Source organism: Myxine glutinosa, chromosome 8 (assembly GCF_964187855.1).
Source record: "Myxine glutinosa chromosome 8, kmMyxGlut1.1, whole genome shotgun sequence".
NCBI lineage: Eukaryota > Metazoa > Chordata > Myxini > Myxiniformes > Myxinidae > Myxine > Myxine glutinosa.
In genome coordinates, this window is record NC_136268.1 from 97,230,009 (window position 1) to 97,253,087 (window position 23,079).

The 23,079-nt window shown below is 51.7% G+C and overlaps 1 protein-coding gene across 11 annotated transcripts in view; it reads left to right on the forward strand.

Moving 5' to 3' along the window:
• Positions 1-23,079, forward strand: part of LOC137432743 (histone-lysine N-methyltransferase EHMT1) — a 280,570-nt gene that overhangs the window by 103,850 nt on the left and 153,641 nt on the right. For 7 of the 11 annotated variants that reach the window (XM_068124901.2, XM_078783569.1, XM_068124903.2 and 4 more), the window contains 2 exons: positions 12,859-13,000; positions 13,164-13,303. In XM_068124901.2, the coding sequence (XP_067981002.1) occupies positions 12,859-13,000; positions 13,164-13,303 (282 nt within the window). The remainder of the gene's footprint in view (positions 1-12,858; positions 13,001-13,163; positions 13,304-23,079) is intronic. The other 4 variants (XM_078783567.1, XM_078783568.1, XM_078783566.1 and 1 more) reach the window with 1 other exon arrangement.

The window sequence follows — 23,079 nt, forward strand, 5'->3', positions numbered from 1 at the left end:
TGTTGCTGTTGTTGTTGTTGTTCCTGAACCATGAGGAAGAGCTGCGGGGAGGTATTGGGAGGTCCTAAACTTCCTAACGGTGCCATACAATCACATTCTGGTGCAACGAAGAGTCAGAATTAATGGAAACGAGTCCTTAACTGACATAGACTAAGAATAACTAGCAAGATGTCCTATAGTTGTCTACGTGAGATGCGGTGGACCTGGATGCGACATTTAATGGGGGAAATAGGGGAAGGTCGGGTCTACAGAGTGTTGTTTACAGAAAATGGGACTAGGGAATGGGGGATTGGGGATAGTTGGGAAGTATGGAGGAAATAGGGGAATATTTACAAGCGGATATGGATGGAGGCCAATCTCATATCCGCAACATTGCACCCTTCTCTACCTCGGGGCTGCCGACCCGATAAATTTTTACTTACTTTAGTGTGGCACTCAGATGTAGTTCCCTCTACTATTAACTCAACCCTGAGGGCGACAGTTTTACAGATGTTCACAAATGAGTAAATATGTCCCCCTGCGACGTTGCACCCTTCTCCTCACAGAAACACACCCACAGGATCACCGAATCGCGGAAAGAATCCTCAAACTAAACATACAGCCGGTAGGGAGCATCATTTATACAAGACTACACTGATATTTACACGACGATCCAGGACCTGTTCTTTGAGGAACACATGCAGATGTTATGCATAGAGAGAGCACGCATGCCAGCATCGATACACCAACCCACGAGTGCCCTGTGGCCCTACGGCCTTTAATAATATGCAGAGCACCCCATCCAAGCACCAAAAGCACCACCCCATACATACAGTCAGCACCATCCGGTGCACCAATAAAGTGTTCATAGTCACCGGTGGTGTCGCAGCCGGCCGATGTTCTGCCGCTGGTCTTGCCTTCTTGAAGCACTTGGCCTTCTGGCTTCTTTAAAAATAAAGAAAGGCGCCAACCGCGTCCATTTCTAAATTGTGGCCGTCAGGGGGGCCAACTATAAGTGGTTCACCTGTATGGCATAGGTGCCACGTTGACCCAAAGGTCCATCAACGGGTGGTGCTTGCCCGCAAAAGAACTGCGGTCCATGGTGGGCGGCCACAAAAATTGCGGTCCATATGGTGTATCGATCCAGGCAGCAAGCAGCGAAAGTACAGGCCCACAACTGCAGAGCCAGCACCTCTCTCTCCTCTCTCTCTGCCCCAAAGCCAGATCCTCGGAGGTGGGAGACAAAATAAGACAAGTGAGTAAGGTGGTAAGGGCGCAAAAGTGCACGCAATGCAAGGTAATGCACACTGGGGGCACATGGGAACCAGGTGAGACAGGTACGTTCCTACCGTACGCCCCCTCCCCCCCACCAGGTAACCTACATTGCCCCTCCCTTACCCCTTACTGTATCCACAAAACACAACACTACCCATAAACATCTACTTTACACATCAACAAACGTCCCTACTGTCTTCCCCGTTCCTCCCATAAACCAAATTCGTCTTCTCTCCCTCCTAACCAATCAAATTTGCCATTTCCAACTCTCATCAAAATTTGCCATCTCCAATTAAACATCAAAATTTGCCATCACCAATTCATCATCAGTCCCTCCTAAGGAGGGAGAGATGGAATCACCCCAATGTCTTATCCACGTCGTGATGCGTCTCACAAATCCACACAGCAATTCTCATTTCCTGCAACACAAAACAAAGAAACACAGGTGTGGAGTCATCATCATCACCTCAGGTAAGTGGCTGCGTATGGTGCGACAGGTTCATCAATCCTAACTATTTCCTAAATGACTTTAACAACTTTACATTACCCGGGGTCTTTCCCTGCCAATCCATTGGCCAACTTACACTATGGGTTCTAAAAACCAATTCCCATTGACCAAACTGTGGTGCTTCTCAATTTGGGGTCTCACCCCCCCCCCCCCCCCCGATTCATCTCCCGGTGCCCTCGCACAATTTCTGGGCTGTGACGTGTAGCTCTCCCAGCAGGTCTACCCACCTGCACACCTCCACCACTGTAGTTGCCACCCGAGCTTACCTGCTCCTCACCCTAACCTAACTAACTGGGGAAGGCCCTCTCGCACTCTCACCCCCTCAGTGCCCTCCCTGGCACGGCCTGCCCGATCCACACCCAGGATCCTCAGGCACCCACTGACACTAACGGCTCCCAGAGCCCACCTGCGGCCTCACCTGGCCGACATCCTCACAGTGGTGGAGTGCCCAAACCAACTACACACACTAACAGGCTACACGCCCAGCCATTTCCACAACACTAATGCACCCATCCACAATACCATTCTGCAACCGCACCACAAATGCCAATATCCAACCACAATTTACCTATACCCTCTACCTAACACTTACACTACCCGCCCCGGGTACTCGTGAAAGGGGTCCACTCTTCCCCCATCCACACCTTCGCACCATGCACACCACTCCGTACCACTTACTCCAACTCTCTCCACACCACTCATTCCAATACTCCATGTATTCCACACAACCATTTATTCCATTCACCTGTTGGTGCACACCTGTGCACTCACACCTGGTGCCACCTGCACCCTTCTCTCCCCAAGCGCATTCGCGCTGATCCACAACACTCACTGCTCCACACACCTGTCCAGTTCTCACACAGCATCATCTCATCTAACTACTCCCCTCTGAAACTTGCGCTTCCCAGTCGTCCCTTTAAACTATTGCGCTCCCACGTCATTATCATCCACTCTAACCTACCTGCGTCCCCACTACAGGTATTCTTGTCACTAACTAACCTTAACGTCACCTAATGTCATCTTCGCTAGATCCCTATCAATATCCTAAACCACCCGGGCTAGTTTTCACTGCCATCAACCCCATAATCTAGTGCTCCTTTGCCCCCCCTGTTTGTGAGGGATGACAGAGTTGCCATCCCACCACATCGGGCATCTCCCACTACCAATTTTGCTTGTCCAAATTCCAACCAATTCAAAAATTTTCCATTTACTGCCAATTCTACCCACTATTATAAATTTCGTATCAAATCACTACCATCATCATCACAGTCCGCTATATCCTAGCCTCGGTGCGTCATGACATCATTAAACTCGGTTCGTAAAGCCGAGCAATGAATTCGGGTGGTTTGGTCGCCTGCAGGTTGAATCCGTCCGGCTTTCGGTTCAAGGGAGGTGGTTTGGTTGGACCGAGGTTCCACGCACCATCTCGGCGCGGCACCTTGCGGTCCCGGGCCCGATGGCTCAATCTCCCCCGGTCGGAACCCCGTCCCCACGAGGGGGCACCGTTCCGCTTCCTCCCACTCGCCCTTGAACCGGACCGGTCGCCTCGACCGACAAAGCCCGGACTCGACCGTGCGGGGCGGGGCCAAGCCCGAATCGGCAACGACGCTTCGAAGAGAAGCGACGCAGCATCGACCCGCGCCGGGCCTCGCACCCAACAAAGCACCCCGCGCCCCGAGTGCTCGCATCGGCTATCCGTCGCCCTAACCGCTAACCCGGTTACCGTCGATGCTTCACCTGCATGCTCACACGCATACGCTACCCCTTTCACCCTCACAAAACCCGGCGTTCCAACGCCGTCCGTACATTCCACCAACGCTCTCCGTGTTACACACCACACCTCTCGCGCACACCTCGGTCCACACCTCTCCTCCGTTACGTCCTCCGTAACACTCACCATGGGCGTACACTCTGGCATCCACCCACTAACGCGCTCAGATGGGCTCTCCCACACTCGCGCCATGACCCACTCAGGTGTGCTTCCTCGCACACCCTCAACCATTCCAAGCGTGCATTCTCGCACCCGCTCCACCACCAACTCACTCCTCGTGTCACTCTCACCCTCGCACGTACACTCCGTACACCCCGACGTGCATTCTCGCTCGCACTCGGTTTCACTCCCACACGTTATAACACACCCACTCGCCGACGCACACTTTTTCCTCACACGCGTGCCATTTTTACTCACACGGGACCCTTCACCAACGCCCGGATGCCATATCGATCCCAATCGCGCGACAATTCTTTTGTCGCCAAACATCCTCCTGCAAAATCTACCCGCACAATACACAACAGCACGACTCACCTGGGGGATCCTTTTCTCCACGCGAACCTGTAAACTTCCATTTGGATTAAGCACAGCATCGTGATGTGAGCAGGGACTTTGCACATATTCCATTTCTCCCTGCAATTCCCGGGCTACCTCCGTCATCTCTTCAATTTTAATTCCCACTTCCACTTTTTCTTTACTCACCTCGACGACCGTTGGCTTTAATAAAATTCCGTTTACCTCATCGGTCGCCGGCTTTTCCAAACCCCGTGTCGCGATTTCTACCCCCGTCATTGTACCCGTGCTTTCCTCCGCTTCGCTCAACCAGCGCTTTTCGACCCGCGTTACCTCCTCGTGCACCCCTGGGACCCTTTCGCCCACCATGCGATCCATGGTCTCCCCACATTTTTGCATGCGGTCACCCATTCTGTTGGTTATTGCTTCAATTTGGTTTCCCAATCCGTTCGTTATTGCTTCCATTTGGTTTCCCAATCCGTTCGTTATTGCCTCCATTTGGTTTCCCAATCCGTTCGTTATTGCTTCCATTTGGTTTCCCAATCCGTTCGTTATTGCTTCCATTTGGTTTCCCAATCCGTTCGTTATTGCTTCCATTTGGTTTAACAATCGCTCACTGTTCCTGTCCAAAAGGGCCTCCATTTCAGCCATAATTAATTGCATGTCTTCCACCGTTGGTACAAAGGGCGCGGCAAAATTTGGTGCCGCTACACCCACGTGCGCGAAGACGCCATTTTGTGCGTCTGATACTCCCTCAACCACACCTTCTTTACTCTCCTCCACCATTTTCCCCACTTCTTCCCTGGGGTCATGGGTCGATTCTACCCCACTCTCCTCTACCGGAACCCAGCCGTCTTGATCTGCCATAGCGCGACTTTCAAAATTCGGGTTTTTGTAAAACAAAAGCAAATTTCGGTACTTTATAATTTTGACCAAATTTTTTTCTAGATGTTTTTTTTAAAAAATTTGGTTCGGGCCTCGAATCTCACTCCCTGACACCAATTGTTACGGACACGACTTAAGATGTTGCTTGACCGAGCGGAATGGCCGCCGTGTTCGCACAGTTTACCCGACAGCAGGAAGTTGGGGTGTGAAGAGAATGACAGAGATCTGTAATCTGGTGGTGAAAGAAGGCCGCATTCCAGTGGATTGGGAACTGAGTACCCTCGTCCCTCTATACAAGGGGAAAGGTGACCCTCTGGAGTGTGGCTCGTACCGAGCGATAAAGTTATTGGAGCATGGAATGAAGGTATTGGAAAGGGTGTTGGAGAGGAGGATAAGGAAGAAAGTGAAGATCGACGAAATGCAGTTTGGATTCATGCCAGGAAGAGGAACGACAGACGCGCTTTTCATTGTGAGGCAGTTGCAGGAGAAGTACATGGAGAAGAGGAAGAAGTTGTTTCTTGGGTTTGTTGATCTGGAGAAAGCATTCGATCGGGTTCCACGCAAAGTATTGACATGGGCATTGAGGAAGTTAGGAGTGGAGGAATGGTTGATCAGAGTAGTGATGGCAATGTACAAAAGAGCGCGCACAGCTGTAAGGACGGAGGACGGGAACAGTGGTGACTTTGAGGTGAAGGTGGGAGTGCATCAGGGGTCGGTACTAAGTCCACTACTATTTGTAGCTGTGATGGAGGTGCTGGCTCAGAACGTAAAGGAGGGTTTACCGTGGGAGTTGTTGTATGCAGATGATCTGGTGTTGATTGCGGAAAGTATGGATGGACTGAAGGAAAAGATGAACACGTGGAAGGAATGTATGGAGACAAAAGGTCTGAAGGTGAATATCGGAAAGACGAAGGTGATGGCAAGTGGTAAAGCATGTGGTGAGGTGGAAAGAACTGGGAAGTGGCCCTGTGCTGTGTGTAGGAAGGGTGTCGGAGTGAACTCCATTCAGTGTACAATGTGCGCTGAGTGGGTTCATCAAAAATGTAGTGGTCTGAGAGGGTCATTAACCAGTGTGGCAGCTACATTCAAATGTAAGGTGTGCACAGAGGGAGCTGCAGATAGAGGAAATGTTGAGTTGGATCTTGGAGACGGCGTGAAGCTGGAAGGTGTGAAAACATGTTGCTACCTCGGAGACATGCTGAATGGAGAAGGTGGATCAGACTCGGCAACGGTTGCTCGAGTGAGATGTGCATGGAAGAAGTTTCGGGAATTGAGTGGCGTGCTGATGATGAGGGGAGTGTCGTTGAAGCTGAAGGGAAAGGTGTATGCTGCATGTGTGAGAAGTGTTATGATTTATGGGAGCGAGACATGGGTAATGAACGTAGAGCAGCAACGAAGGTTGGAAAGGGTGGAAATGCGAATGGTTCGACGGATGTGCGGAGTATCGTTGAGAGAGAGGAAGACAAATGATGAATTGCGAAAGATGATGGGAATAGAGCCTGCGATTGATGCTGTGAAGAGGAACAGGTTGAGATGGTTTGGTCATGTGTTGAGGAAGGATGAAAGTGACTGGTTGAGAAGAGTGATGGAAATGAATGTGGAAGGAAGTAGAAGATGGGGAAGACCGAGAAAGACTTGGCTGAAGATGGTGGAAGAAGAAATGCGGGCAAGGGGGTTGGTTAACAAGGAGAGATGCAGAAAATAGGGCAAAATGGAGAAGTTTGTCACGGGGACCGCAAGGCTAACCCCCGCTCTAGCAGGGAAAATGGCCTTTAAAATGCATGTTGTTGTTGTGTTGTTGTTAAAATCAACATAATTTTGATGTAGTTCTTAAACGTTTTTACTTCGAATTCTATTGTTTTCTTACCGAATTTTCACTTTAACCACATGAAACTATGTAAATGTAAATACATTTAGGCTGTGCGTATGATATTGTAATTTAAAGGTGTAATTTTAATTTTGCTAGTTGTTTATCTTACTACTATTGCCATTACATTCAGTGATATACGGGAACTACGATTTACGAGTAACATTAGTACAAAAAACATTACTAAGGATTCTGTATGGTCTGTTACGGGAGGAGGTCCATGGGGGGGGGGGAGTGACATCATGAGTTACCGCACTGGGTGACACCAACCCTAGTGACGCCACTGCCCCAAACAACCAAAAAAGACCTAAACGACCCTGAACACCCAGAGGACACAAAATACTCCGAAGACGCAAAAGACCCTTAAAGACCTCAAAGGCCCAGAGGATCCAAAAGTCGTAGGGGAATCAAAAGAACCCAAAGACCCATTGGAGCCAAAATACCCTAAAGAACCAAAAGACCCCAAAGAACCAAAAGACCCAGAGGATCCAAAAGACCTGTAAAGACCCTTTAGACCCATTAGACCCCAAGATCCTTAGGACCCCAAGACCCTTAATACCCCTTTTACCTTTCAGACCCTTTCAATACTTTAGACACTTTTAGATCCCTTCACCCTTTGGACCTTTTATATTACCTTTAGACCCCTAGACCCTGTAGACCTTTACACCCCTTAAGTCACTTTCAACCCCTTAGACCCACTATTTAGACATATTGCACCCTTCAGACAGATTAGACATCTTGGACCCTTGACCATTGAGAGCTTTACACCACTTGGATCTTTTTAGATTAGAAATTAATTACATATAAATAATATCACAAATATTACAAATAAATGTGTACAAAAGAAATGTTTGTATTATGATTGGTGCAAATCATGACAATACTCGCGAGATCTTGGAGATGGCGGCAGCGATTCTCGAAGCTCCACACGGTCTCCACGTTTTCAAAGTTAAGTCTGTTCACAATTGTATTTTGTCGAAACTGTATTTATCCTTCGGTGTGTGAAGTTATAGGGTGCCCCTTGGAAGTTTCTCGGTGTTTATCTTTCATAAATTAATCGTCTGGTTGCCGCGTCGCGAGCGATTTGAAATCGAAGTTAAGTAATTGTTCCCATTTGTATTTTCGTTATAACTGTATTTATTTTATGGTGTGTACGTACGTATATTGTGTCCCGAGGAAGATTTTCGGTGCAAATCTTTCATACCTGTATTGAAAATCGTGTTAATTCGTGTCGTGTCTTGAGGCCTTGTACAGTGTACACTGTACAACCTTGAGGCTTTGTTTTTCTCTCAGCGGTCCGTCGTTTGTGATCCAATAACTTTCGTTCTCTGTTTTCCGTCTTTTCAACCCATAGCCTACTTCCTTGTGTAAATCTCAACGAAAAAAAAAAAAAAAAAAAACATTCCCTTCTCTGTTCTCATTCGTTTATTCATTCTTATTCGTTTGTTCGTTCTTCGACCATGTGTTTCTTCCCCATTTCCCCAGATAGTTTTCACTGTTATTAACCTTCAATGTTTACACTTTCCCCTCAAGTTATGTATTCCGTCATATATTATAACACCCTTTTCTTCTTCTTCTTTAAAGGGCTGCTTTTGACTTGCTCACCAAATCTATTCATCCCAAAAAAAAAATCCATCTCTTATAGTGCCTTTTTTCTACATTCCCTAAACTCTCCTGCACTCCATCCTCCATCCAGCGTCCTTAAACGTATTTTTGACTCGAAGGTCACAAGAAACTCATTTTGCAATAAATGTTCGTTTCCCATTAATCGTACACTTTCTAAAATCAAATCTCACCCCTCCCCTCCAAATCTTCCCCATAACCCCTCCCCTCCAAATCTTCCCCATCACCCATCCCTTTCAAATCTTCCCCCTTTCCCCTCCCCTCCTAATCCTCCCCATCACCCATCCCTTTCAAATCTCCCCCCTTGCCCCCTCCCTCCTAAACTACCCCCTCACCCCTCCCCTCCAAGACTCCCCCTCGCCCCTCCCCTCCTAGACTCCTCCCTCACCCCTCCCCTCCAAATCTCCCCCATATCCCATCCCTTTCAAATCCCTCCCCTTGTCCCTTCCCTCCCAAACTCCCCCCTCGCCCCTCCCCTTCAAATCTCCCCACCCTCATTTCTTCTCAATTTCCCCCCTCTCACTCCCCCTCCTCAAAGCGTCCTCCCCGCTTCTTCCCCCTTCCAACTCTCACCTCCATCTCCCCCAACCTTCTGCCTCGCTCTTCCCCCTCCTCAAATAACACCTCATTGTGCCTCACCCAATCACCATAAAACCTTTTGTCCGCCCCATCCTTCCCTTTCTCCGAGCTATTCTGACATCTCTGACACACCTTCAACAGCTCTCCCTACCTCTTCCACCTCTTCCACATCTTACCCTGCCCCTCCTCCCCCCTGTTCTGTATCCGATGCTCCCCCTCCTCTTCATTAACGGTATGGACCTCAAACATCCGGGGCCTTCGTTCAAACTTAACTGATCTCTCCATACAGGTTGCTTCTGTCAAACCAGACGTGATCTGCTTAACAGAAACTTTCCTCCTTCATGATGTCTCTGATTCCTTAGTATCTCTCCCGGGTTACTCCCTCCTCCGGTATGATAGACCTGAGCCTCGTCCTGGAGGTGGGGTTGCTATCTTTATCAAAAACTCTCTTCCTCACTCGCCCTGCACTGTACTCTCTCCACCTCACCCCCAGGAATACCTCTGGCTACGGCTTCCCCTTCGCTCCCACCTCTTGTTCATATGTGTGTTGTATCGTCCACCAAACAGTGATGACTCCATCTACATCTCGCTGTCTGATAATATGGACCAACTTCTATCTACTCATCCCAACTCTCTCTTCCTCATATGTGGTGATTTCAACTGTCATCATGCCAGTTGGCTGGGTGTGGGTACCTCCCTCACCAGCCATGGCTCCTCAGCAAAGGACTTCTGCGACTCACTGGGACTGACACAATCTGTCAATTTCCCAACCCGGATCTCAGTCAACGGAGCATCTTCTCTTCTGGACTTGGTTATGACTAACTTCCCTGAAAATGTCTGCTGCTCTTCTTCTGCACCAATCAGATCATCTGATCATGTCCTTGTTAAAGTGGACATCTCTCTGACCATTCTCAGGGAGCCTGCTCAGCGTCGACGAGTCTGGCATTTCACTCAGGCCAACTGGCACGGTCTTCAAGCAGCCATCAATCATCTGGACTGGTCTCCCATCTCTACCACCTCTGACATCAACTCATCCTGGGAATTCTTCCAAAGTAAATTGCTCTCCCTCATGCACAGATTTATCCCATCTCGTCTTCAGTTGTCATACCCTTCCTCCCGTCCATGGTACACGGAATCTTGTGGTGAAGCTGTTGCCCAGAAACAACTTGCCTTCGTCTCCTGGAAAGCAAATCCAACGGAAGGAAATCTCATTTCCTTTCACAAAGCCCGAAACAAGTGTGTGTCCACCCTCAGGAGAGCCAGGAAACAATATCTCTCCGTTCTCAAGACCGAACTCTCTTATCTGTCTCCCTCTTCCAAATCCTGGAGGCGTCTGGTCAAATCCGTTTCTGGTGTTTGTTCCCCCTCCATCCCCTCCCTTACCTCAAACGGCTACACAGCTGACTCCGCACGTGAAAAAGCTGAATGCCTCAACTCTGTGTTTGCCTCTAAATCTTGTGTCCCAAACCCATCCCTCTCTGTACCCACCATACCCAGCTGCTCCTGGACTCCGTGTCCTTTCCTCCTGACAAGGTGGAAAAGTTTCTGTCAACCCTCGACTCTGATTCTGCAACTGGACCCGACGACATCAGCCCACGGGTCATAAAATCCTGCTCTGCCGCTCTATCTCACCCTCTCTCTGTTCTCTTCACCCTCTCTTTTGCTCAAGGTCAACTGCCATCTGCTTGGAAATCAGCCAACATCACCGCTTTGCACAAAAAGGTGCAAAAACAGATCCTAGCAACTACAGACCAATCAGCCTTCTCCCAATTATCAGCAAAGTCATGGAATCCATAATTGCTTCGGATATGAAATCTTTCCTCTTCTCCAATAGCTTGATCTCTGAGCATCAATTTGGTTTCAGACCAGGTCACTCTACTCTGGACATGCTGCTTCTGCTGTCTCAACAATGGATGGAGGTCCTCAATGCCAAACAGGAAATTAGAGCTGTCTCCCTCGACATATCACGTGCCTTCGATACGGTCTGGCACCCCGCTCTGCTCACCAAACTCTCCTCCTTTGGTATCCATGGAAATCTCCACGCATGGCTGGCTGACTTCCTCTCTAGTCGTCGTCAACGTGTGGCCCTGAATGGGGTTCTCTCATCTCCTCTTCCTGTTCAGGCTGGAGTTCCCCAAGGCAGTGTTCTGGGCCCTGTGCTTTTTCTGGTCTTCATCAATGATCTCTCTGACTCTCTTGAAAATCCTCTCTATCTCTTTGCTGATGACTCCACTCTCTGCCGCTCCATTCCTCTTCCCTCAGATCGGCAGTCTGCAGCCTCCTCACTCTCTGAAGACTTGGACAAAATCACAGACTGGTCAAACAAGTGGACCATGTCTTTCAATCCTGACAAATCTCACACTCTTACTTTGTCTCTCCGAAAAGATCGACTGGACAACCCTCCCATCTACTTTCTCAACAATCCTCTCCAAGAAGTTCTGTCGCTCAAGCTTTTGGGTCTCACTATCTGCCATGATCTTTCTTGGGAAAACCACATTTCCAAGCTGGCCTCCAAAGCCAGTCGCCGACTGGGCATCCTCCGTCGTGCGAAGTCCTTCCTCGGCACACCTGAGCTCCTCACCACATACAAGGCTTTCATCCGCAGCTCAATGGAATACTGTTCTCCCCTATGGGCCGGTGCTCCTGCCTCACACCTAGCTCGGCTTCACGCTGTTGAAACCAAAGCTTTCAGAATTATTGGAATCTCCCGCGATGAAGCTATCTCTGAGGGCCTTTCACTCACTCACCGCAGGCAGGTAGCTGGTCTTTCTGTCTTCTACCGACTCCTCTCCGGCCTTGCACCCCCAGCTCTCTCTGTGCTCTGTCCCCTAAATATTCCTACAGGTCGCACAAGATCTGCCAGCAACCCTCTGATGGTTAAACTGCCGAAATCTCGGCTCTCTGCTCACCTTCACTCTTTCATTCCTCTTTTCTCCCGCCTCTGGAACAAACTCCCTCACTCCCTTCAATACCACTCCTCCCTCCAGGTCTTTAAAACAGCTGTTCACCACCATCTCTAATCTTCCCCCATCCAAAACCTTGATCTTTTCTACCCCCACTAATTCACCCCAGATCCACCTTGTTTGAAATTCCAACTTCTTTCCTGGAAGTCCTGGCAGTGTCCATATGTTTATACCTCTCCCACCCCTCCCCCCTTCCCATGCCCACCTCCCCCCCCAAAGCCCTCGCCCTCCCTCAGATCTCTCGATGTCTCCATGTCTCTCGGTCCCTGCTCTCAAATGTTGTGTTTGTGTCCTTCCCCCTCTCTCCCCATCTTGTCTACCGCTCCCGATGTTATATGTTTTTGTGTCGGTTTGTCTTTCTGTGTGATTAATGTTCGCTCTTTCACGAGCCTCGATCTTGTATACAAAAAACAAAACAAAAAAGAAACAGCAACTCACGTATAGTCATTATCCTCAGTTAAAACAAGCTTGTGCCTCTCCATTGACGTGTGGTGAGACGAGTACAGTGAGCCGATCCACGCTAGTTTCATTAAATCACAGGTCACCTTACCTCAAAGGTCATCATTTAAAATCCATCATTCTTTTATTTCTGTTCTTCTGTCAGTTTGCGACATATTTATTTTACAAAGCTCTCTTTGGGTAATATGTAAAACATCCAGTGCTATATGACTTTTATCATCCCTCACATTCTTTAAACAAACAATTTATTCGTTGTACTCAAGAATTCACATGAATATGTAACATCAAAATAACGTTATAATGATTTGTAACACCACTCATTCAAATAATTCTCCAATTGTTACTCTGAAAGGCAAATCATTTATTTATTTGTTTCAATTACATTCCTGTTACAAATGATATATGTTAAAATTCCATCCTCTACTGTTGCTCCAAGGTTGTGGCTATGGCAGAAAAGATGGAGAGGAAGGAAGACTGTGACAATGAGATGAAGAGTGATGACTCGGTAGCTCAAGGAGATTTGGCTTTCAGGTTGAACCATCATGCAGACATGACGCCAGATGGCAAACCGATAGCAGGTGGGTTGTGGGCATCTTCCTTCATCTTTCACTTGTTAACCCTCAGTGGCTGCCATCTTGTCATTTTAAGTATTTGTATTCCAGCAGTTGGTGAATTTACCCAAATGTTTTTCATCAACTAACAATGCTCTATCCCTTTTATTTATCGACCAAAATCCCATAGTACATCGCAAGCGAAAGCGAAAGCTTGGAACTTACAGCTTCGGGCCGAAGAAGAAGAATAAAAGCCTTCGACACCAAAGTTTATTGGAGTTACTCCAGGGCAAGGCAAGGAAGCGGACACAGAACATGGAGAAAACCCAGGCATGGTTTCCTCGACATAAGCTAATTGCCTGTCCTTCTCGAGGCTCTCTGAGATATCTCCACTGTAATGAGGGATAGAGAAGAATTCTCAGAAACACTTTAAATCTAACTATTCGTAAACTTTATTCATAAGTAATACCCGCTCCCATCGGGAGGGAAATATGGTGTCAACACACACTCTCTGCTCGAGGTCCTGCTTCTTCTTCGTGTGACAGAGGAACGAACATGTCTCCTTTTTGTCATAGTAACACTCTTTCCCTCTGGGATCGAAAGGAGGTGTCAAAACCCGCCCTCTCTGCAATGGGTCAGTCGTTAAACCACTTGCACTATTCTCCATATACAGGCGAAAATCACAGGTAGTCTTGAAGGAACTGCGCTCCAACGCGAGTCGAAAGAATTGACGCGACCAAAGACGGAATTCGTCCGAGTTGCTTTATTGAAACAAAACAGCTCAGGTATTCTCACAAGCCCGTTTATCGGGCAGCAATATATATACACATTTATGTCGGGAAGTTTGCCCGGCAAAAGCTATACCGGGCATGCCCGGGTGTCAAGGGCGAGCCTTGGAAAGGCGAGTCTGGACCTGCCCGGGCGTGTTTGGCTGCGGCCTGGCAAGTCGAGGCTGGGCGTGCCCGGGCGCTCTGGACGAGCACTGGAAAGGCGATAGCGGGCATGCCCGGACGCTCTGGGCGAGCCCTGGAAAGGCGATAGCGGGCATGCCCGGACGCTCTGGGCGAGCCCTGGAAAGGCGATAGCGGGCATGCCCGGACGCTCTGGGCGAGCCCTGGAAAGGCGATAGCGGGCATGCCCGAACGCTCTGGGCGAGCCCTGGAAAGGCGAGAGCGGGCATGCCCGGGAAAGACGAGACCGGGCGTGCCCGGGAGGTTCGGGCGTGCCCGGGAACAGTGAGTCCGGGCATGCCCGGGAGAGGCGCGTCTGGCCGTGTTCTGGCCGGTGCAAGGCGATTGTGTGCATCCAGCGGTAACCGCTACACACGCCCCTCCAGAATCGACCTGCACCGGCAGGGTCAATTTAAGGGGAGTCCGGATGACCCGGCCGAAGCGACCCCTGGAGGGTCGTGGGGAGGGGTCCGACGTGGTGGTGGGTGGTCGAGCGGGGGGAACTGTGGACGGGGGGCGGCCTCGCCGCGGAGGAAGGGCCAACCGTGGTGGTCGGTCGACGTCCATGTGCGCCGGTTTGAGGCGGTCCACAGAAGTCCGGTCCGGCCGGCCGCCGAAGTCGACGATGAAAGACTTGTCGCCCCGTCGCAGGACCCGGAAGGGCCCGTCGTACGGCGGCCGGAGTGGCCCCCAGTGCGCGTCATGACGCACAAAGACGTACTCTGCTGTGCGAAGCGCCGGGGGGACGTAGGACTGGGGGCCACCGTGGCGGGACGTCGGCACGGGGGCAAATCGTCGGGCGGCCTCCTGGAGGTCCGAGCGCTGGCGAGCGGCGGACCAGGGACTGGTAGCGTCGGGCATGAATTCGCCCGGGACGCGGAGCGGCTGGCCGTAGACGAGCTCGGCGGCGGACGCCTGGAGGTCTTCCTTGGGGGCCGTGCGAAGGCCCAAAAGGACCCACGGCAGCCGGTCGGCCCAACCGTCGTCCTGAAGGCCGGCCATGAGTGCGGCCTTCATGGAGCGGTGAAACCGCTCACACAACCCGTTGGCTTGGGGGTGGTAGGCCGTGGTGCGGTGCAGCGTGACCCCCAACGAACGGGCGACCGCGCCCCAAAGCTCAGACGTGAACTGTGGGCCGCGGTCGGACGAGATGTCCGCTGGTGCGCCGAAGCGCGCGACCCAGGTGGCGATGAACGCCTGCGCCACGTCGGCGGTGGTGGTGGAGGTGAGGGGCACGGCCTCCGGCCACCTGGTGGTCCTGTCCACCATGGTGAGCAGGTGGGTGAACCCCCGCGAGGGGGGCAGGGGACCCACCAGGTCCATGTGGACGTGGTCGAAACGCCGTTCAGGCACGGCGAAAGGTGCCAGCGGGGCCTGGGTGTGGCGGTGGACCTTGACCCGCTGGCAGGCCGTGCAGGCGTTGGCCCAGTCGCGGATGTTTCGTCGAAGGCCGTGCCAGACGAAACGCGCCGACACCAGCTTCTGAGAAGCTTTCCGGCCCCGGGTGAGAAAGGCCGTGGATGGAGGCGAAGATGCGGCGCTGCCAGGAAACGGGCACGATGGGGCGAGGCTGGCCCTGGGAGACGTCGCAGAGCATGACGGTGCCCGCGAAGGGAATGTCGGCCAGGCGGAGGCCCGTGTCCGCCGCACGGAGTGCCTGCACCGAGGCGTCGGTGATCTGGTCGGCCGCCATGAGCGCGAAGTCCACGCCGAGGTGGACCGCGTTCGCGCTGGCCCGAGAAAGACAGTCGGCCACGGCGTTGTCTTTGCCGGCGACGTGCCGGATGTCCGTGGTGAACTCCGACACGGCGGAGAGGTGGCGCTGCTGGCGGGCCGACCACGGCTCCGTGACCTTAGCCATTGCGTAGACCAACGGCTTGTGGTCGACGAAAGCCGTGAACGGGCGGCCCTCCAGGAGGTGTCGGAAATGGCGAACGGCCAGGAATAGCCCGAGCAGCTCGCAGTCGAACGTGCTGTAGTTTAACTCGTTCGGCCGGAGCCGGCTGAAAAAAGCGAGTGGCTGCCAAACCCCGTCCACCCATTGCTCATGGACGGCGCCCACCGCGTAGTTGGAGGCGTCCGTAGTGAGGGCGATGGGCGCGTTGAGCACCGGGTGAGCCAGCAGCGTTGCGTCGGCGAGGGCCCGTTTGGCGCTGGCGAAGGCCGCGTCCATGGCCGCGGACCAAACAATGTCATGCTTGGCCGGCTTGCCCCGGAGGGCCTCGTAAAGGGGCCGCATGAGCTGAGCAGCACGGGGCACGAATCGGTGATAAAAATTCACCATGCCCAGGAACTCTTGGAGGGCCTTGATGGAACGGGGACGCGGGAACGTGGTGATGGCCTCGACCTTGGTCGGCAGCGGCACGGCCCCGGTCTTGGTGATGCGGTGGCCCAAAAAGTCAACGGTCGTCGCGCCGAAGTGGCATTTGACCGGGTTGACAATTAAGCCGTGCTCGCTGAGGCGACCGAACAGTGTTCGGAGGTGGAGGAGGTGCTCGGTGCGGGACGTGCTGGCGACGAGGATATCGTCCAGATAGACGAAAAGAAACGGCAGGTCGCGCAGCACGCCGTCCATCAAGCGCTGGAACGCCTGGGCCGCGTTCTTGAGGCCAAACGGCATCCGCAAAAATTTGAACAGGCCGAACGGCGTGATGACGGCCGTCTTCGGGACGTCGGCCGCCCGGACAGGTACCTGGTGGTAGCCCCGTATCAGGTCAATTTTCGAAAAGATGACCCGTCCCGCCAAACGGGCAGAAAAGTCCTGAATATGCGGTATCGGGTACCTGTCGGGGGTGGTAGCATCGTTGAGACGGCGGTAGTCGCCACACGGGCGCCATCCACCCCCCGGCTTTGGCACGATGTGCAGTGGCGAGGCCCATGCGCTATCGGAGCGCCGCACGATGCCGAGGTGCTCCAACGCGTCGAACTCGGCCTTCGCCACGGCGAGCTTGGCCGGGTCGAGGCGGCGGGCCCTGGCGTAGACCGGCGGGCCCGTAGTGGGTATGTGGTGCTCGATCCCGTGCCGCACCGCGACAGCCGAAAACGTCGGCCGCGTGAGGGCCGGGAATTCCACGAGCAGGCGAGCGAACTCGTTTGCTGCCGGGAGGGCGCACGCCAGTTCGGTCGGCGCGGAGCTGCTCATTGTGCACGCCAGGGAGCTGAAGGTCTCGGCGTGGACAAGGCGACGTCGTTTGACGTCGACCAGCAGCCCGTGCGCGCAGAGGAAGTCGGCGCCCAGCAAAGCCACGGGGACGCTGGCGGTAACAAAAGTCCATTGAAAACGCTGGCTGCCGAAGCAGAGGGTGACGACGCGTGGGCCGAAAGTGCGTATGGCCGAGCCATTAGCAGCGACCAAAGAGGGGCCGCAAACGGCGTCCCGCCTGTCCTGCTCGGAGGCGGGTATGACGCTCAGTTGGGCGCCGGTGTCACACAGGAAACGCCGCCCAGACGCTTTGTCCCGAATAAACAGCAAGTTGCCCGAGTGGCCGGCGCTCATGGCTGGTAATGAACGCCGGCCCGGCCGTTTCCCGACCTGCCGAAAGTGCATGGGGGCCGGCACGTCCGAGCCTTGTGTCCGAACCTGGCGTGGTAATAACACCACGCCCGGTCAGGTGGAGGCCCCGGCCGTCGTGTCGGAAGCGGGCGGTGCGGCGTGGCGGCCGCCAGTTGCACCGGCAGTTCGGCCTCCAACTGCGCAGGGCGCTCGGGCGTCGTGGGCGTCGCCTCGGACGGCGGCGGGCTCCAGGTAACCGCGCCGATGTGCTGGCCCGCCGAGGAGATCTTATCGGCTTCCCTGGCGAGGGCGCGGGAATCCGTGATCAACGTGCCAGCCAGGGCGAGGCGTACCGGGTGAGGCAGCTGGCGAAGGAACAGCTCGCGGAACAGAAAATCCGGAGAGTGCTCACCGAGCAACGAGAGCATATAGTCCATGCGCTCGGACGGGCGCGTGTCGCCGAGCTCGGGCAGAGCGAGCAGGCGCCGTGCGCGTGCTGCCGGTGAGAGGGCGAAAGCGTCGAGGAGGAGTGTCTTCAGCGCGTCGTATTTGTCAGCAGCCGGCGGGTGCTCGAGGAGGCTCAAGGCGCGGGCCGCGGTGGTGGAACCGAGCGCCGCCACAACATGGTGGAAGCGGGTGTCGTCCGCGGTGATGCCTCGCAGGGCGAACTGGGAGTCCGCCTGGGCGAACCAAACAGCCGCGTGAGCCTCCCATAAGGTAGGCAGTTTAAGCGTCACTGCCGTGTCCATGTCGGTAGGTCACCAATGAAGGAACTGCGCTCCAACGCGAGTCGAAAGAATTGACGCGACCAAAGACGGAATTCGTTCGAGTTGCTTTATTGAAACAAAACAGCTCAGGTATTCTCACAAGCCCGTTTATCGGGCAGCAATATATATACACATTTATGTCGGGAAGTTTGCCCGGCAAAAGCTATACCCGGCATGCCCGGGTGTCAAGGGCGAGCCTTGGAAAGGCGAGTCTGGACCTGCCCGGGCATGTTTGGCTGCGGCCTGGCAAGTCGAGGCTGGGCGTGCCCAGGCGCTCTGGACGAGCACTGGAAAGGCGATAGCGGGCATGCCCGGACGCTCTGGGCGAGCCCTGGAAAGGCGATAGCGAGCATGCCCGGACGCTCTGGGCGAGCCCTGGAAAGGCGATAGCGGGCATGCCCGGACGCTCTGGGCGAGCCCTGGAAAGGCGAGAGCGGGCATGCCCGGGAAAGACGAGACCGGGCGTGCCCGGGAGGTTCGGGCGTGCCCGGGAACAGTGAGTCCGGGCGTGCCCGGGAGGTTCGGGCGTGCCCGGGAACAGTGAGTCCGGGCATGCCCGGGAGAGGCGCGTCTGGCCGTGTTCTGGCCGGTGCAAGGCGATTGTGTGCATCCAGCGGTAACCGCTACAGTCTCCCCATTCTTGCTGCGTGGTCGGGGGTAGAGGGCATGGGGCAATAAGAAATATTACTATATTTTCTTGTCTCATGAAATTAAGTAGTTTCAGCTTTTTGCAAGTCTGTGCTGTAGAAATGTGCATTAGTATATGGATAGGATGTACTATAGAATGGTCAATTTTGTTTCTCTTTGTGATTTTCAAATCAAAATGTTACTGTAATAGAGCACTGTAACTGGTACCTGTAGGCTCGTGTAGCTAACACATAAAACATAAACAGAAACACACAAGAAAAACATAATAAAGGGAGCGGGAGACAAGAGGGGAAGAGAGAGAAGGAAGCACACCAAGAGTAGAGAACGGGGACATTGGGAGATATGTGGAAGGAAGAGGGCTGGGGCGGGGTACACAGGATAAACAAGATGGACACTACTTGGTCTTTCAGGAAAGAAAACGGAATTTGAAAAGGGTGGATTTGGGATGTATAAAAGGTGGACAATAGTCAATTTAAGTCACGCCAGTCTGAAATAATGCTAAAATTTTTGAAGTAGAGTACTGTGGTGCACCTTGCAAAACTTGTAAATACAGTATCACACCATCTGCCAGTGTAGAATGCATCACCCACTAGTGGAGAACTGACAACATGGCAAAGAGACGGAGGATTGGATGGATGCCGTTTTACGTGTTTCATCCTATGTTGAAGTGTACTTAAGTATGTCTGAAAATAAAAATCGGTATATCCACAAAAAATCATTATTTCACCAGAAAATCGAAGAAAATAGTTTACAATCCTTAAATACATGATATCAATTCAATATCAGAAAAAAGCAAATAACACTTTACACTTGTATAGTTTATATAAATTATCTTATTTTCGTGAGAAGCCGGTCCCTTTGCTGTGCATTTGTAAAATAGATGCCGTCATTGCGTGTGCCAATTACAGCTGAGCAGCACACGTGCGGTCAGTAAGACCGTACATTTTATTTAGTGAGAAGCATGTGTACGCTTGTGTGTGTATTTTACACACAGCGTGCCAACGTAAATTGCACGGCAGCCTTATTAGCCTCATCTTCGTGGTCTCATTGCATGCACTGACCACCATGCTGATTGAACCACATGCAGTCCCTCTCGTGATATCCACCAATTATAGCTAAGAACAGAACAACGCCTCTGCCAAACAAAGCACGTGCTTTATAGCCTGAACTCACAGGCTGGTCCTGCATGATCGCGAGAGTGCTATAGTGAGATGGCAATATTTACTGAGGTAGCTCGCTGAGCACTCGCCGGCTACCTACGATTAATGGTCATCGACTCTTGTTTTTAGAAATTACCCTGTAAGAATAAAGTAAGCAAAGGACAACACTGAACCCCTTTTTACTCTCTTTATCAACCAAATTCTCTGTTGTACGATGACATTTGCCATCATTTGTAAAGATCGAGTATATGATGTACATAATGATTTGGAAACTGTGGTTTGGAAAACTGTGGGGTATGAGCCCACCGGTATATCAATATCGGGAAAAATCGACGTACACTACCAGACGTCATATTTATGAAGCTCTTTCTAATCACTGACTAACTGACTCACTGACTGACTGACTCACTCACTGACTCACTGACTAACTGATTGACTGGCTCACTGACTGACTGACTAACTGGTTGACTGACTCACTGACTGACTACTTGACTGGCTGACTCACTGACTAACTGACTGACTGGCTAACCGACTCACTGACTGTGTACCAGATCACATACTGACTGTATGGCTCACTCACTAACTGACTGGCTCACTGACAGTTAGTGATTAACTGCCAGTGCAGTAATTAGTTATTATTTTGATTAAGTTAAGGTCCTCGTGTTTCTCCTCAGCCACACACTCGAGCTTACTGTATATCGCCATAATTCAGAACGCCTCAGAGTTAAAGCCTGTTTTGGCCCATCTGTTCACAGGTCTTGGTTCACAGGTCTTCCATTCCGTTCATGTCCGTCTATATATATATATATATATATATATATATATATATATATATATATATACACACACACAGTATATTGTTGTGTCCATAGCCACTGAAGACCTGCCTTGGACAGATAGCCGAACGTTGCTTTAACTCTGAGGCGTATTTCGAAATTTGGCGGGATTATCTTTTCACGCACATGGGAAAGGCCCGAAGCCTTAGAATTTCTTCTTTTTTTTTTTGCCATTATTATTTCTTATTTTGTGTATATGAGTGAGTGGGTGAGGGTGTGTTTTTGCATGAGTGTGTGTTTTTGTGTGTTGAGTGGTGTATGATGCAAGGGTAGGTGGTTGGTTGGTTGGTGTTGTGTGTGTATGGGTGTGTATGTGTGTGTATGAATGATCTGGTGTGTTTTGTTGGTGAGTGGTGAAGGGTATAAAGGTGGGTGTTTGAGTGTTCCACCATGTTTGTTTGGTGCTGTGGATTCTGGATGTGGAGGTGTTGTTGTTGTTCGCACTGGCTGGGGGTGGGGGTATGTACGCATCCACGTGCAGTTGCTGCATGTGGATGTGTATGTGCCCCTGCTGGCCCACCTTAGCTGACCGTATTGAGGTTGAAGGGCCGAAACGGGATGATGCTGAGGACCTCGACTGAGGACCCGGTCAGTGCGGCACACTTGTGACCAGGTGTGTTTTGAACTTATATATATATATATATGTATATATATATATATATATATATATATATATATATATATATATATATATATATATATATATATATATATATGACTTCCGGGATCACTTCCGGGTTCGGTTGCGAGAGGACGCTGGCGTTGCATATTCGCCGCTTCTCCGACTGGATGGATGTACAGGGTCTGCTTCTACTTTTCTGACCTGACATCTCACACCTGTCCTGCCTTTTCACACCCGCACGTGCCGCGTGTTCTCCGGCTGGATAACGGAATCTGCTTTTGATGGTACGGAATACGGAATCGAAAGGCCCGCTCCCGTTGTTTGTGGCCGTGGCCTTGTTTGCCGGTGGCCTTGTGGTCTTGGTGGCCTTGTGGCCTTGTTTGCCGCTGTGGTCTTGATTAGCGGCTGCAGTCGTTTGCCGCTGCGTTTGCCGCTGCGTTTGCCGCTGCGTTTGCCGCTTTGCCTCCTCGACCTTGGCCTCGTACTCGTCCCTTCGCTCCTGCCTGGCATGGCTCTGAAGTACTCCGCCGCAAGGCTTCTTCTGCTCAATACCCGCTCCACCCCATCATGCATCTCTGCCATCAAATCAAATGGACTCCTCCGACGACCCAGGTACATTCACCGTGGCTCCGGTCGCAAGTTTGTTTATTTGCAATCAGGTCACTCCATCCCCGTCCTCTGGTCGGCTCAGCGCACTCTCACTCTTCGTCCCAGCGCACCTGGTCACAGCAACCCACACGATCGCACCTCTTGCCTACGAACCCTGGCTAAATCACCTGAATTCATCCCTGCTGTTCAAAACAACATCAAGCTCACCCTGTTCAACACCCGGTCCCTCAACAATAAATGCCTCATCCTGAACGAATACATCCTGGATAACAAACTGGACTTTCTCTGTCTCACCGAAACCTGGCAACAACCTCTGGACTACTACACACTCAACCTCACCACACCCAATGGATATTCCTACGTCAATAAACCACGCTCGGAGGGCCGAGGTGGTGGAATTGCCGTTATCCACCGTCAAGACATCAAGACCAACCTCATCTCCATCTCATCTGCTCCATCATTTGAACACCTGGCTTTAAAACTCTCTGGTCACACGCAGTCAGTCATGGCTGTCGTCTACCGCCCTCCCAAACCACACCCATCATTCCTGTCTGACTTCTCCTACTTTCTGACCCAGCTATGTTCCCTCTCCCCCTCAATCCTCCTCCTTGGTGATTTCAATATCCACATGGACTCCACTGACTCCACAATAACCACTGACTTCACTGATTTACTCACCTGCTTTAACCTCACTCAACATGTCGACTTTCCTACCCATATCCGTGGTCACATTTTGGACCTTGTCTGCTCCACTGGATTAAATTTGCACCATCTCTATGGCTCCGACCTCACCCTCTCTGACCACTTAGCCATCACTCTGACCATCAACATCCCCGCCCCAACACCAAGGCATTATCGCACAATCAACTTCCGTAAGCTAAACGCTCTTTCACCTACCTCATTCTCATCCACCCTCTCTGAAAAAATGTCCACTTCTCCCTTCATTGACCTCCACACCCCTTCCGACCTCACTGACTACTACAACCACACTCTCTCCTCCTGCCTTGACCAGCTTGCGCCT